At 46.3% G+C, this 13781-nt stretch overlaps 2 protein-coding genes across 4 annotated transcripts; both read left to right on the top strand.

Annotated features, from left to right (window-relative positions):
• Positions 1–639: 639 nt before the first annotated feature.
• LOC115759993 lies at positions 640–1427 on the top strand. 3 transcript variants are annotated; one of them, XM_030701148.1, is made up of 3 exons: positions 640–779; positions 883–1154; positions 1209–1427. In XM_030701148.1, exons 1-3 carry the CDS (start codon positions 713–715, stop codon positions 1401–1403), a joined length of 534 nt encoding a protein of 177 aa, XP_030557008.1. In that variant the 5' UTR covers positions 640–712; the 3' UTR covers positions 1404–1427. The 3 variants fall into 3 exon arrangements, with proteins under 3 accessions (XP_030557008.1, XP_030557007.1, XP_030557009.1); XM_030701147.1 differs by having other exon boundaries at positions 642–779; positions 1203–1425; XM_030701149.1 differs by having other exon boundaries at positions 737–819; positions 1203–1425.
• A 349-nt stretch (positions 1428–1776) lies between these two features.
• Positions 1777–11789, top strand: LOC115759738 (fatty acid synthase). Its single transcript, XM_030700770.1, has 7 exons — positions 1777–1942; positions 3034–3265; positions 3346–4811; positions 5318–10567; positions 10631–10726; positions 11192–11338; positions 11395–11789. Exons 2-7 carry the CDS (start codon positions 3079–3081, stop codon positions 11506–11508), a joined length of 7260 nt encoding a protein of 2419 aa, XP_030556630.1. The 5' UTR covers positions 1777–1942; positions 3034–3078; the 3' UTR covers positions 11509–11789.
• The last annotated feature ends 1992 nt before the right edge of the window (positions 11790–13781 follow it).

Here is a 13781-nt window from a genome sequence, read left to right as displayed (position 1 = left end):
TGTTCCCATGCCAGACCTGTCATATTTGATACGATACCTGTGCACCTAGCTTGTAGCAGGTACATTTTTATTTATAAGCTTATAAGTAGTATATCACGTGATCCATAAAAATTGAAGCGTACTTTCGGTACACACACACACACATACATTTAATACTTTTTTATGGCTTCGAAATGGGATTTGATTTGAGCTAGAAGGGAGGATTATTAGAAGCAAAGGTGCATACGAAAACCTATATATATATACATATAGAGACACGATCAAGCAACCTTGACTTAACATAAATATTTATCGCTGATGGGGCGATCTAGAAAGTCTCAGCCCATTCTTTATCAAGTATGCACATAAAGCTTAGGGGTTTGCAGATGTTTCTAATTATATTCCCATATTATATAATATTCCCATATTTTTATAATCCCATTTCCCTAGGTATGTCAGTTGATCTCAGGACAAATATATGCAGTAAATATTCAAGAAATAATTGCCCATGGTTTGCCATAAATAGCGCAGCTTTTGTCTTGATACCCATTGAAAATGGCTAAAACGGGTATATTGGTTGGTAAGAAGAATGAAATTTCAGTTTCAGCAACCCTTGAGAATTATTTGAATATCAGTAGGTATACACACAACGAGGTAAATTATCAAACATTTGTAAATACTCTTGTGAAAAATAATAATATACATTTTATAAGTACGTGTATTTAAATTTTAAATGGAAATTAATACTACATCCCTGCTGCCGTACGTGCTGGACCTGCTGAGTCGTCAGCCGGATTTATGTGAGTATCTGCTGGCCAGGATTAGGACGAGTTAAATGAGGTTAAAGAACTAGCACATGGATTTAGGGTTATCAATATAATCATTGCCAAAAACTCTATTCAGGCACATCTATAGACGCGCTGTGCGAACAGATACAGGATGTGGTAATGGACGATATCATTAGTCCTTTTGGCAATCTCAAGCGAGCTGTCGAGTTCTCGGTGGAGCTGGGCATGAATCTCGGCCTGCTCCTGCTGAGCGATAAGCGTGTGCGCATGCCCTTCAACTTCCGCAACCGGAACGACAACAAGCCGCCGCAGGCGCAGGCTGCGAAGGCCAAGGAACTGGTGTCGCCGGAGCAGGGTCGGCAGGTCATCAAGCGCCTGGCCAAAACAGTAAGTGTACGCAAAATACTATATATATATATAATATATGTCGTCTAGTTGAAGGACTCTCGAAGTGCCGTAAGCAAGCAAAAGAGCCACGTCAAGGCTCGAGCAAAGGGTCAACCAGCAACTGGGTTCAAATGCAAACGTGGCCGACCGAATGCCGGCAAAAAGGGTCGAACCGCAAAAAAGCGCAAAACTAACGCACGCAAGCCGACGGATCGCCAGTTGGCCGGAACTCGCAGTCGCCGTTATTAAAGTTGAACATTTAGTCAGACATTTGGTTATTGTTATATTTAAATGGGACTTGGCTGGCAACTGGGTCAACATGGCATCGACACACTTGCGACTAATTAACAGGGCACGCACACACACACGCACACATATCTACGCACCTGTCCTGGTTCCTGGTGTGCGTCGCAATTTCTGTGTGTTGTATCGTATACTTAGCATAATGCATTATTCAGTAGATGACAGCGCACAGCTTGGCTGGGCAAGGGAAATGGCTTAGTATTAAGTATGGATATAGGCGATTATTTATGCGACATTAGAATTCTCCAATGGACAACGGACGCCATAAAAAGAATGCGCGGAGTGCGCGTCGCGTTCAGTGTGTCTGCGGATCAGGTCGGAGCGATAGCAAACCGTGAATATAGCTGGATAAATAAGTGACAGTCTCTCTTTAAGGATACACGGTGCATTTATTAAACAATTGTAAAACTGAACGTGAATCAAAAGCCAAGGCATAAGTGAGACAGTGCAACACACCTGTGCCGGAATTCTTATATAACTAATTCGTGAGTGTCAAGAGCAGCGGGTCGAGAGTCTCATTTGCTGGTGGCCTGTTCCCAAATGTACTAAAGTGACCATTGGACTTTGAACTGAATTCGAGCTTGTCGCATATTTAATTGCAAATCGGATAAAAAGGTTTAATGCTTTAATGTGCAAATGTGTTACATGCAGCAGCAAACCACACACATATCTATATCTATATCTATATATATATATACTTTATGTAAACAAGTGATCCGAGCGAATGTGCCCGACTAGGAATACCTTGTACCCAGCTCGACCTTAAGCATAGCCCCAAAAGAAACCTAGACACGCGCGCCGTAAGTAAGCTTCTCGCATTCTCCATGAGGAAGGAAAACCATGTACAAACTGCTAATGTTGAACATTTTTCAATTTTTAAGCTCAGCTTTGATCTTGATCCGATTTGAAAGAGTATATTGAATTGAATATACCGAGTTGGGTCTAGGCATTTTGATTATCCATTGAGCTCTTCCCATACCAGCTCTATGATATTGTCCGATATGCCTAAGACTTTTGTGTCGAGAGCCCAATTGAAGAACAAAAAAGTTATACTACTTTTCGACCGATCATTCCTATGGCAACAGTATTATATAGCGTGGCCGTACCATTTCATTTGGGAGTTATTTCACACATTTCGCAAAATCCACTCCCCTGGGTGGAAAATGGAATTTTCTTCAAAATTGCTTTAAGGAAATTTCCACCTGGAGCTGTGGTAAATAAGCGGAAAACAGTTCTATTAAAGTTTTTTTTTATTTACCATTTCGTTTTTTACACTTTTCGCAAAATCCATCGCTTTTAGTTGGGCGAAATTTTGGGGCTAAGCTCTTCCGCAAAGATCTTGAAAAAATGGATTTGTCCCAGTCCAAAATATTCTATTGTGGAGTTGCACATTTCGGCACGGCTAATGCTGGCAAATATCAGCTAGTCCATATAGTAATAGGGGGAAAACATGAACTGGAAACAGGGTATCTGCTTGCCATGTACACTAAGCTATAGTTGTTTAACCCTGTTGTTATTTATATACTATTATTAATATATTTATATAGATTCATAATATATTGATACCATACCATAGACAGATTAAAGCCGAACCAATCTGACACTGAACCAACTATATAAAATGGGTAGCAAGAAAAAGGAAGAACTATTGAAGACACAGAACAATGAGGCTGTCGGTGACGAGGGTGAAATAGTCATCTCAGGAATATCTGGCAAATTTCCGGAGAGCAGCAACATAGAAGAGTTCAAGCATAACTTACTCAATGGTATTGATATGGTAACAGACGATCCGAGACGCTGGGAGGCAGGTACGCAATTAGATTCTTATAAGAATATATCTAATATATACATACTTGTTTAACTGCAATGCTTTATTTACGGACGGCAGGCATATATGGCTTACCCGAGCGCATGGCCAAGATGCGGGACGAGGATTTGGAAAAATTTGATGACAAATTTTTCAGCGTACACCAGAAACAGGCGGAACTAATGGATCCGTGTATGCGAATGCTACTGGAGCTGACACACGAGGCCATCATTGATGCTGGCATCAATCCATCCGAGCTGCGCGGCACTCGCACCGGCGTCTACATAGGCCTGTCCTTTGTGGAGACGGAGCACGAGATACCCAACATGGAGCCGAGCAGCATAAATGGCTACTGCCTGACAGGCTGTGCCCGGGCCATGTTCGCCAACCGCATATCCTACACCTTCGACTTCAAAGGACCCAGCTTCATAGTCGACACCGCCTGCTCCAGCTCACTTGTGGCCCTATCGCACGCGTATACGGATATGCGGTCGGGCCGCTGTGATTACGCTTTGGTTGCCGGCGTCAATCTCATCCTGAAGCCCATATTCGCCTTGCAGTTCCTGCGCCTGGGCATCGTTAGCCAGGATGGCTCCTGTAAGACATTTGATGCGGGCGCCAATGGATATGCCCGTGCCGACACCTGTGCCGTGGTGTTTCTGCAGCGTCGAGCGCAGGCGAAGCGCTTGTATGCATCGATACTGAATGTGCGCACCAATACGGATGGCTTCAAGGAGCAGGGCGTCACCTTTCCGGACGGTCGAATGCAGCAGCAGCTGCTGCAGGAGACGTACAGCGAGATTGGCCTCAGCCCCGACAAGGTGGTCTATGTCGAGGCACATGGCAGTGGCACGCCCGTGGGCGACGACCAGGAGGCCAATATGCTAAGCAACTTTTTCTGTCACCCGGCGCGGCCCGGTCCACTGCTGATTGGATCCGTGAAATCCAATATGGGCCACGCAGAGCCGGCGTCGGGCGTTAGTGCGCTGGCTAAAGTAATCATTGCCATGGAGGAGGGCATAATACCCAGAAATTTGCACTATCACAATCCCAATCCGGCTGTGCCGGCTCTGGTCGAGGGTCGACTCAAAGTTATGGATCGCAACCTGCCCTGGCAGGGCGGCATTGTGGGCCTCAATTCGTTTGGCTTCGGCGGCGCCAATGCCCATGTCATACTCAAATCACACGAAAAGCACAAGAAGCCCTGCCCAAAGCCACACAAAACCCCATTTAAGCTTGTCATTTGCTCCGGACGCACCGAACAGGCGGTGCATCAGCTCCTGGACGCGGCCACAAAGCATCGCAACGATGATGAGTTCCTGGCGCTGATGAACGACATCCATTTGAAGCCCATTCCCTTGCATCCCTATCGTGGCTTCTCGCTGCTCGGCTCGGCGGGCCCAGTCAAACAGGAGATCTGCCTTTACGAGGAGGAAAGGCGACCCATTTGGTTTGTCTACGCCGGCATGGGCAGCCAGTGGGCCAGCATGGCCAAGGATCTGATGCAAATTGAGGTCTTCAACAAGTCCATTCAATATTGTGCTGAGGTAAGTCAAAAAACAAATAGTATTTCTTTGCATTCTCTTTAGTTGCGAGTTATTTCTTGAAAACCAAAACTGAAAATGTATTTTTCATGGATATTGTGGAATTGCAGCGAGCTTTTGACACAATTTCTTATCCGGATAAAGAATATACTATATATTTCAAGGGATCGTACATTTTCCCTATGTCTTTCAATCTCAGCCATTTCAAAAACAGTCACACAAAGCACTGCAATTCGATATTTAAATGTATAAACAATTCTCCGTGGCTTGTGGGGCTTCTATGCGATTCTCAAACGATTTTGATACAACAGCCAGGGAATATTCGTAAGCTAAGATATAATAGAAAAAAGTGGACCTTTACAAAAATTTATTATTTATATTATTAAATATGAATTCTTAATGAGTTGATATAGCCATAAAGAAAGCTAACGTGATTGGGATTGGGAAATACTTAAGATCATTAACCAAGTCATTAATGGAATTCTTTGCCCAATTAATCGATTGCACAGGTGCTTACCCAAATGGACTTTGACCTGATCGAGGTTCTCACTCACTCAACAGAGAGCACATTCGACAATATGCTAAACTCCTTTGTGTCAATCGCAGCCGTGCAAGTGGCATTGACGGATCTGCTCAAGACGCTGGACATTAAGGCGGATGGCATTATTGGACACTCGGCTGGCGAGCTGGGCGCAGCCTATATGGACGGCTGCCTGACGGCCGAGCAAACGGTTCTGGCTGCCTATTGGCGCGGTAAGAGCATCTTGGAGACGCCAGGTCTGCCGCAGGGCAAAATGGCAGCCGTGGGACTGAGCTGGGATGAAATTGGCAGCCATCTGCCGCCGGACTGTTATCCCGTGTGCCACAACAGCGACAACAATTGCACGGTGTCGGGACCCGTGGCCAGCATGGATGCGACCATACAAAAATTGAATGCCTCGGGTGTGTTTGTGCGGGCCGTCGAGTCCGGCGGTTACGCTTTTCACAGCAGATATATCGCGGATGCTGCACCAGTATTGCGCAAAAATCTGGAGCGACTGATCACAGATCCCAAGCTGCGCACGCATCGTTGGCTGAGCACCAGCGTGCCGGAGCGCGACTGGCAAACGCCCGCTTGCCGCATGGCCTCTGCGACGTATTTCATCAACAACCTGATTTCGCCAGTGCTTTTCCATGAAGCTATTTGCCATATACCCAAGAACGCGCTGGTTGTGGAGATTGCGCCCCATGGACTGTTCCGATCCATATTGCGCGCGTTGGGACCGAAAATAAGCTATGTGAGCCTCATGCAACGGGGTCATCCAAACAATTCCGAGTACCTACTAAGCCAGATTGGCCAGCTTTATGCAGCTGGCGGTCAGCCACAGCTGCTGGGCTTGTCGCTATCGCAAACAATTAGCTATCCCGTCTCTCGGGGCACGCCCATGCTGAGCTCGCTAATCGGCTGGGATCACACACAGAAATGGAGCTACCCAAAGTTTCAGGGCGGCCGACAGACAAGCCAGCTGTCCGTTGAACTGGATCTGAGTAAGGAGGAGCACGCCTTCTTGGCCGGGCACAAGATTGATGGTCGCATACTCTATCCGGCTACGGGATACTTAACACTGGCCTGGATAATGTTGGCCCAACAGAAGGGCTGTGACTTTCAGCGTACGCCTGTGGTTTTTGAAGATGTCGTCTTTCACCGCGCCACGATTCTCGGCCTGGACGTCGGATCAGCAGTCCGGTTGGCCGTTAACTACTTCCAAGGCAGCGGCACCTTTGAGATCTGTGAAGGCAGCAGTCTGGTAGCATCGGGAAAAATAAAGCTCGTTGCCAACGTGCAGGAGCTACAGCTCAATCTGCCTGGACTGCCAGGCAGCGCTGGCGTGGCCAAGCTCTGCACCAAGGATGTCTACAAGGAGTTGCGCTTGCGGGGCTATGATTATGGCGGCATCTTTCAGGGCATTGTCGACGTTGACAATTCAGGAGTTGCGGGCCGCCTTTTGTGGGCCGACAATTGGATTAGCTTCATGGACACCATGCTGCAGTTCCGCATACTCAGCAACAGCATGCGCGAATTGTACGTGCCAACGGGCATTGAGCGCGTCGTTATCGATCCGGTTAAGCACTTGGAGCTGGCCAAGCAGCAACAGCAAAAGCTGCCGGTCTCATTCCATCGCAACATTTCGGTTGTCAAGTGCGGCGGTGTCGAGGTACACAAGATAAAGACTGCACAGACCCAACGTCGCGCCGGTGGCCAGAGTCCGCCCGTTCTGGAGCGCTACAACTTTACTCCACACATGCAGCACTTGGATCCACGCGGGGATCAGCATCGTTCCAAGCACATTGCCCTTACCGTGGCCATGCAGCTGATCATCGAGAACAGCGGAGGAGCAGTCAAAATCAAGGGAGTCGAGCTGGCTGGCACACGTACGGAAGGTCTCAATGCCGTCAAACTTCTGGAGCTTATTGAGAGCGAGCCTATTTTGGTGGGCGATATAGCCGTAGCCACAAACAGCAACAGCAACGAGTCCGTACTGAACGCATTGTTGCAGGACTCGGGAGTTCGCGTTATTGTTGCGGATCCTGCGAAAGCGGCCGTGGAATGCCAGTGCGACTTTGTGCATGCCGTTGACTTGCTCTCGACAGAATGCACCCTAAGAGATCTGCAACTGCAACACTGCATTGACACCCTAAAGCCGGAGACTGGCTTTCTGCTGCTGGAAGAGAGTTTAAGTGCCTACAGAAGCACAGGACAGGCTCTGTTGCAGCGTCTAAACCTATTGCCGGTTATGGAACAAGTCTACGACACGGATCGCACCCTGATCCTAGCTAGAAAGTTAGCCGTCAAGGACTTCACAGCTTCGCTGGTTATCCGCATATCCAATAATCAGTTCAAGTGGGTCACGGATCTGAAAGCCGCGCTATTGAAGTCACAATCCGAGGGGAGTAACGTTTACTTGGTGGCACAGGGGGAGCCACATACCGGTGCTTTGGGTTTTATAAACTGCCTAAAACGCGAGCAGATCGGCTACCGAATTCGACTTTATTTGCTGCAGGACCCGGAATTGCCCGTATTCTCGCTGACGGGCACGTCCTTTGCCGAACAAATTGCCAAAGACCTGTCCGTCAATGTTTACCGGAATGGTAATTGGGGTAGCTTTCGGCATTTGCCACTTAACACACATCAGCCGCTGCTGACTGTGGAGCAAGCCTATGTCAATACGCTGATCAAGGGCGATCTTTCGTCGCTGAAATGGATCGAAAGCCCACGGAACACGAATGTGAACCTCAACAAATGGGAGCCCTGCACAGTCTATTTCGCACCTTTGAACTTTCGTGACGTGATGTTGGCATCGGGAAAACTTGGTCAAGATGCGTTGCCAGCTGATTTGGCACACCAGGATTGCGTTTTGGGTCTAGAGTTTGCCGGACGTGACTCAACTGGTCGCCGCATCATGGCCATGGTGCCAGCCAAGTCCTTGGCCACCAACTGTTTGGCCAACAAGAATCTTCTCTGGGATATACCCGACAACTGGACCATGGAGGAGGCCTCCACGGTGCCCTGTGTCTACGCTACCGTCTACTATGCCCTTGTCGTGCGTGGGCAAATGAGGAAGGGTGAGCGCATCCTTATCCATGCCGGCTCTGGCGGTGTGGGCCAGGCTGCCATTTCTGTGGCCCTACACCACGGGCTGACGGTCTTCACCACGGTCGGCAGCAAGGAGAAACGTGAATTTTTACTGAAGCGCTTTCCCAAGCTGCAGGCACGTAACATTGGCAATTCACGTGACACATCGTTCGAGCAAATGATTTTAAGTGAAACCAATGGAGAGGGCGTCGAGCTGATCCTTAACTCCCTGTCCGAGGAGAAGCTGCAGGCATCTATCCGCTGCTTGGGTCTCAACGGACGCTTTCTGGAAATTGGCAAATTCGATCTGAGCAATAACAATCCTCTAGGCATGTCGGTATTTTTAAAAAATACATCCTTTCACGGCATTCTGCTAGACAGCGTCATGGAGGGTGAAGAAGAAATGCAGAAGCATATCGTCTCGCTCGTTACGGAGGGCATCAGGAACGGGGCTGTATTGCCACTGCCCACCACTGTCTACACAGACCAGGAGATCGAGAAGGCCTTTCGGTTCATGGCATCGGGCAAACACATCGGCAAGGTGGTCATCAAGGTGCGCAACGAAGAGCAACAATCGGCGCTGCCCAAGCCGCGTCTAACCAATGCCATACCCCGCACCTATATGCATCCGGAGAAAAGCTATATCATTGTCGGCGGCTTGGGCGGCTTCGGTCTGGAGCTGGCCAACTGGCTGGCAACTCGTGGAGCACGCTACATTGTCTTGAATTCGCATTCAGGCCTTAAGACCGGCTACCAAAGTCTGATGATCCGACGCTTGCACGAACGAGGAGTCCAGGTAATCGTCGATATCAACGACGTGACGTCTGCTATAGGCTGCATAAAGATGCTGGAGAGTAGCAACAATTTGGCACTGGTCGGCGGCATATTCAACCTGGCTGCAATACTAAAGGACGCGATTTTCGAAGAACAAACGGTGAAAAACTTTGAGTTGGTGACAGCACCCAAAATCCTAACCACAATGCATCTGGACCAATGCTCGCGCCGCATGTGCCCAGCGCTGGAACACTTTATTTGCTTTTCAAGCTTGGCCTCTGGACGTGGCAACCCGGGTCAGACTAACTACGGTCTGGCTAACTCGGCCATGGAACGCATCTGTGAACTACGCCAAGCTGACGGCTATCCCGGCATCGCAATACAGTGGGGCGCTATTGGGGACACGGGCCTCATCATTGAGCACATGGGCAACAATGACACCGTCATTGGCGGAACTCTGCCTCAGCGCATGAGCAGCTGCCTGCAGACCTTGGATATCTTCATGCAACAGCCCCATCCTGTATTGGCGTCCATGGTGCTGGCCGAGAAACGCAAGCCGGAGCAGTCGAGTCGCCAGAGCCTTATCTCCACCATAGCCAACATAATGGGCCTGCGTGATGTGAACTCAATTCAGGATAAGACAACACTCTTTGACCTGGGCATGGACTCGCTTATGAGCACTGAGATCAAGCAGACACTGGAGAGAAATTTCGATCTGGTCTTGTCAGCTCAGGAAATTCGCCAGCTAACCTTTAGTGCACTTAAGAACATTGATGCCCGAGAAGCACAGGTGACTGCCCCGCGGTCCGATTCAGTTATAGAGCCGACATCGGTGAACGGTGCCAATATTATGGGCCGGACGACAATTGCTCAAACCGATGAAACACGCCAGGTATTCGCCAAGGAAGTATTACCCCAGGACGTGCTCGTGCGCCTGCATTCCAAGGCGACAATCGCCAGCAAAGAGCCCGCTGCGTTTTTCCTTGCGCCCATCGAAGGATTCACCATAGCTGTCGAAGCACTTGCCGCCTCACTCACCTGCCCAGCCTACGGTCTGCAGTGCACCGAGCAGGTGCCGCTGGACTCAATTGAAGCTTGCGCCGCCTACTATTTGCAGCAAATACAAAAGCTACAGCCCCGTGGACCCTACAACATTGTCGGATACTCATACGGCTGCCTTCTGGCACACGCAATCGGCGTGGCGTTAGAACAGCGTCGATTTAGCGTTAAGGTCATCATGCTCGACGGAGCTCCGACCATGGCGAGCGGCTACGTGCAGGAGGCCAAAAAGCAGACGGATGACTTGAACCGCCAGCAATCCATGACGTTGGCCTACTTTGGGGCACTGCTAGCGGATGTGGACTACAACCAGGTGGGTGAACATTCATCATGCTCGCTCCATTCGAAATATTTCTCTAATGCCTAACTCTTACAGTTGCTACGGATTCTCGAGGGTGTGAAGACGTGGAATCTGAAGCTAAACAAACTTGCGGATACCCTAGCATCGCATACTCAACAGACCAAGGATGTGGTAAGTCACCTCTATAAAAAATATATAATGAAAATAAGTTAATATACAAAATGGGATGTTTTAACAATTTATATTTGCTACCAATTTTAAAAATAACTTTTCCAATTATCAATCAACTTTTTTCGCCCAACTTTCAGTGGGGTAGACCTCTGTAAATGGATTAAAAGCCATTCCTTATTTGAATACCCTACACTCATAGAAAGTGAGTGAAGGGAGTTCAATGATTTTCCCCATAGGTATGTAACAGGCAGGAGACCGACCCCATAAAGTATATATATTCTTGCTCAGCATCAATAATGAGAAATGAGATTAGATTGGAAACTACGAAAGATAGAGTCTTGAAATTCTAAACATATAATTTCTAAGGAGTTCTAAGGAATTTCTAGCATATCAAAGCATAACATAACATCGATAAGATCAGCTAGACCCACAATAATTATTAATTGTTGTCAAATATATTCACAGATCAAGAAAGCTGCCTGTATGTTTCAGCAAAAGCTTCTTCTATCAGAGAGCTATAAGGGTGCAAAGCAGCTTAACAGCGACGTGGTACTCATAAAATCAGCAGAGCACAATGCAATTATGACTCAGGATGACTACGGTCTCAGAGAGGTAATAAGATATAAAATTGAAATAAGCAAAAATATGTTAACTAACATACTCTGTAGATTTGCAGCGCTCCGATCGATATGCATGTTGTAGCAGGCACCCATAGGACATTTCTCAAGGAGGCCCAAACGTTAAAAATTATGGAACGTGTTTTACACAAACACTCGTCTTAGTTGCGTCATTTATTTAATAATAATAATTTTACTTAAATACATTATTTTTAATTAATTTTGTTTAATTTGTAATTTTGTATTAGCTTTTTTTTATTTCTTTGATGATTCAATGCTCAACCTGTCTCTGTATGACCTACACATATATACAAAACTGTTAACATTGTTCTGATAAGAAATAAGTTAATATTATGATACATACTTACATAATTGAGTGCATTTCAATAACATTACTAATAAAAGCCCTTTTAACAGAGCACCATTTAACATACGAGTATACTTTTTTATTTACATATATACCAACACGTATGCAATAATTCATAAAAATAAGTCTTTGGTTCGTAAAGCTTTGAATATAAGTTTGAAGCAAATCGGACAAAACCTAAAAACAAGAAAAATGTTGGCAGATCTAGATGCTAAATTGTTCTAGAGGCCAAACCATGATAAAAGAGACATACCTTACGAAAATCGGATGAGATTTGACCTAGTTATGAGGGTGAGAAATTTTGACCTACGTCTGTCTATATAGATTATTTGAGGGTACCATTTTTACATGAATTTCGACCAAGAATTATGTCGCCAGATTTAGATGCCAAATTGATCTAGAGGCCAAACCATAATAAAAGAGACAAACCTTTTGAAAATCGGATGAGATTTGACCCAGTTATGCCAAATTTTCGGCATGATTGCTTTTGAAGATTAAATTTCACATGCTTGTTGCTATTGTTGCTGTAAGTGTGCATGTGTGTGTGTGTGTGTGTGTGTGTGTGTGTGTGTGTGTGTGTGTGTGTGTGTGTGTGTTTGTATTGTGCCTGTGTTGTGTTGTGTTTAAGTGTGCGCGTCAAAATCCATTAAACTGCATTTGCAGACACACGCCGACAGGCATCTCAATGTTTGTGTGTGTGCGTAAATGGCTGCGCCGACACACGCATACACACGTCCGCACACACACACACACACTTACGCCCGCTTTACGTGCTGTTATTTTGACAACTCTGGCGAACGTTCTCATCCGAAATCCAAGGCTGCAACTCCAAGAGCTGCTCCAGCCGACAAACGGTCTGTGAAAAAAAATGGCAGACAAAGAGCGCGCGATTTGAATGCATGAATGAATGAATATTTGAGAGTACCATTTTTGCATGAATTTCGACCAAGAAAAATGTTGCCAGATTTAGATGCCAAATTTCACAAAGGAGGAATGCATTTCTCGAAAAGTGTGACCAAAGATCCTTAAATCCTTAATAAGTTTCATGCCGAGCGGATGGTAAACAAAAAAGTTACATAAAATCGGTTTTCGCGATTTGTCACGAATTTCCCGAAACGCCACCTGAACGTGCACCTTTATCACGTAACGTGTCTACAGTTGAACTGTCAGCTTGCCAGCTCTTACGATCTGGGCTGCGCGTTGATCACCAATCAGTCAGTCAGTCAGTCAGTCAGTCAGGACAAACAGTTTTATTATAAATCTTATATACATACATATATAGAGATATATGTACATGCGTATATACATACGCATGAATTTGAAGAAAAAAAAAAAAAAAAGTGGTGTGATTCTGATGTCTGCCCATTTTCAAGTATAACACATCAAAAGCTCGCAATAATTAAGAAAAAATTAACGCTGTATAAAATGTTATGAAGGGCATCGTTTTTGCAGAGCCCGCATCAACAACAGTCCAATAGCATAACAGCAGACGCAGCCGCCCTGCAATGAAAGGTTAACAGGGAGCAAAGAGCTTTTTGTGCTTATCTCGCTTATTGCTGCTGCTTACTCTCTTGCTCTCACTGCGCACAAAAGACAAGCTTTTTCGGCACCAACAGAAGCCCTGCCGTCGTATAAAAGCCACTGCTCACCTGATGCCGCGACTATTTGTAATTCACATTTCGTCGTTAGATCGCGCAAGAGTTTACGGAGGTTTTAACCATAAGCCGATTCGCCGTTACAAGTGTTTTGCATCAATTGCATTCATCCAAGTGTGTAAAATATTAAGCTGGAAGAATAAATAAAACACAAAATACGCAGTTGTTAAGAAATGTGCTTGAAGTGAACAAATTAAATCAAAACAATTACTTTTCTGGCTCTGATCTCAACGGCTGATTTAATATCACAGAGGCTACCCAGATACAAAACCGCTAACTCTTGTCATTCGCATAGCCCGGGAAAGCTGTTGCTATAGCCTAAGAAAACAGCTGTCGAGGAATCGCCTGATTTTTAGGTATGTATTCCGCATGCATACATTCATACAACAAGCATATGGATGTGTCCGTGCATGCAC

Source organism: Drosophila novamexicana, unplaced genomic scaffold, assembly GCF_003285875.2.
Source record: "Drosophila novamexicana strain 15010-1031.04,08,12 unplaced genomic scaffold, DnovRS2.1 tig00000387-arrow-pilon, whole genome shotgun sequence".
Classification (NCBI taxonomy): Eukaryota; Metazoa; Arthropoda; class Insecta; order Diptera; family Drosophilidae; genus Drosophila; species Drosophila novamexicana.
This window is presented reverse-complemented; position numbering and strand designations above follow the sequence as displayed.

Excerpts from the sequence above, each read along its gene's own strand:
- LOC115759993 (XM_030701147.1), top strand. The coding sequence starts at position 713 with ATGGAAATTAATACTACATCCCTGCTGCCGTACGTGCTGGACCTGCTG. Across the intron at positions 780-882 it reads GAGTCGTCAGCCGGATTTAT|GCACATCTATAGACGCGCTG; the intron begins GTGAGTATCTGC and ends AACTCTATTCAG. Across the intron at positions 1,155-1,202 it reads TCAAGCGCCTGGCCAAAACA|TTGAAGGACTCTCGAAGTGC; the intron begins GTAAGTGTACGC and ends TATGTCGTCTAG.
- LOC115759738 (XM_030700770.1), top strand. The coding sequence starts at position 3,079 with ATGGGTAGCAAGAAAAAGGAAGAACTATTGAAGACACAGAACAATGAG. Across the intron at positions 3,266-3,345 it reads TCCGAGACGCTGGGAGGCAG|GCATATATGGCTTACCCGAG; the intron begins GTACGCAATTAG and ends TACGGACGGCAG. Across the intron at positions 10,727-11,191 it reads CTCAACAGACCAAGGATGTG|ATCAAGAAAGCTGCCTGTAT; the intron begins GTAAGTCACCTC and ends ATATATTCACAG.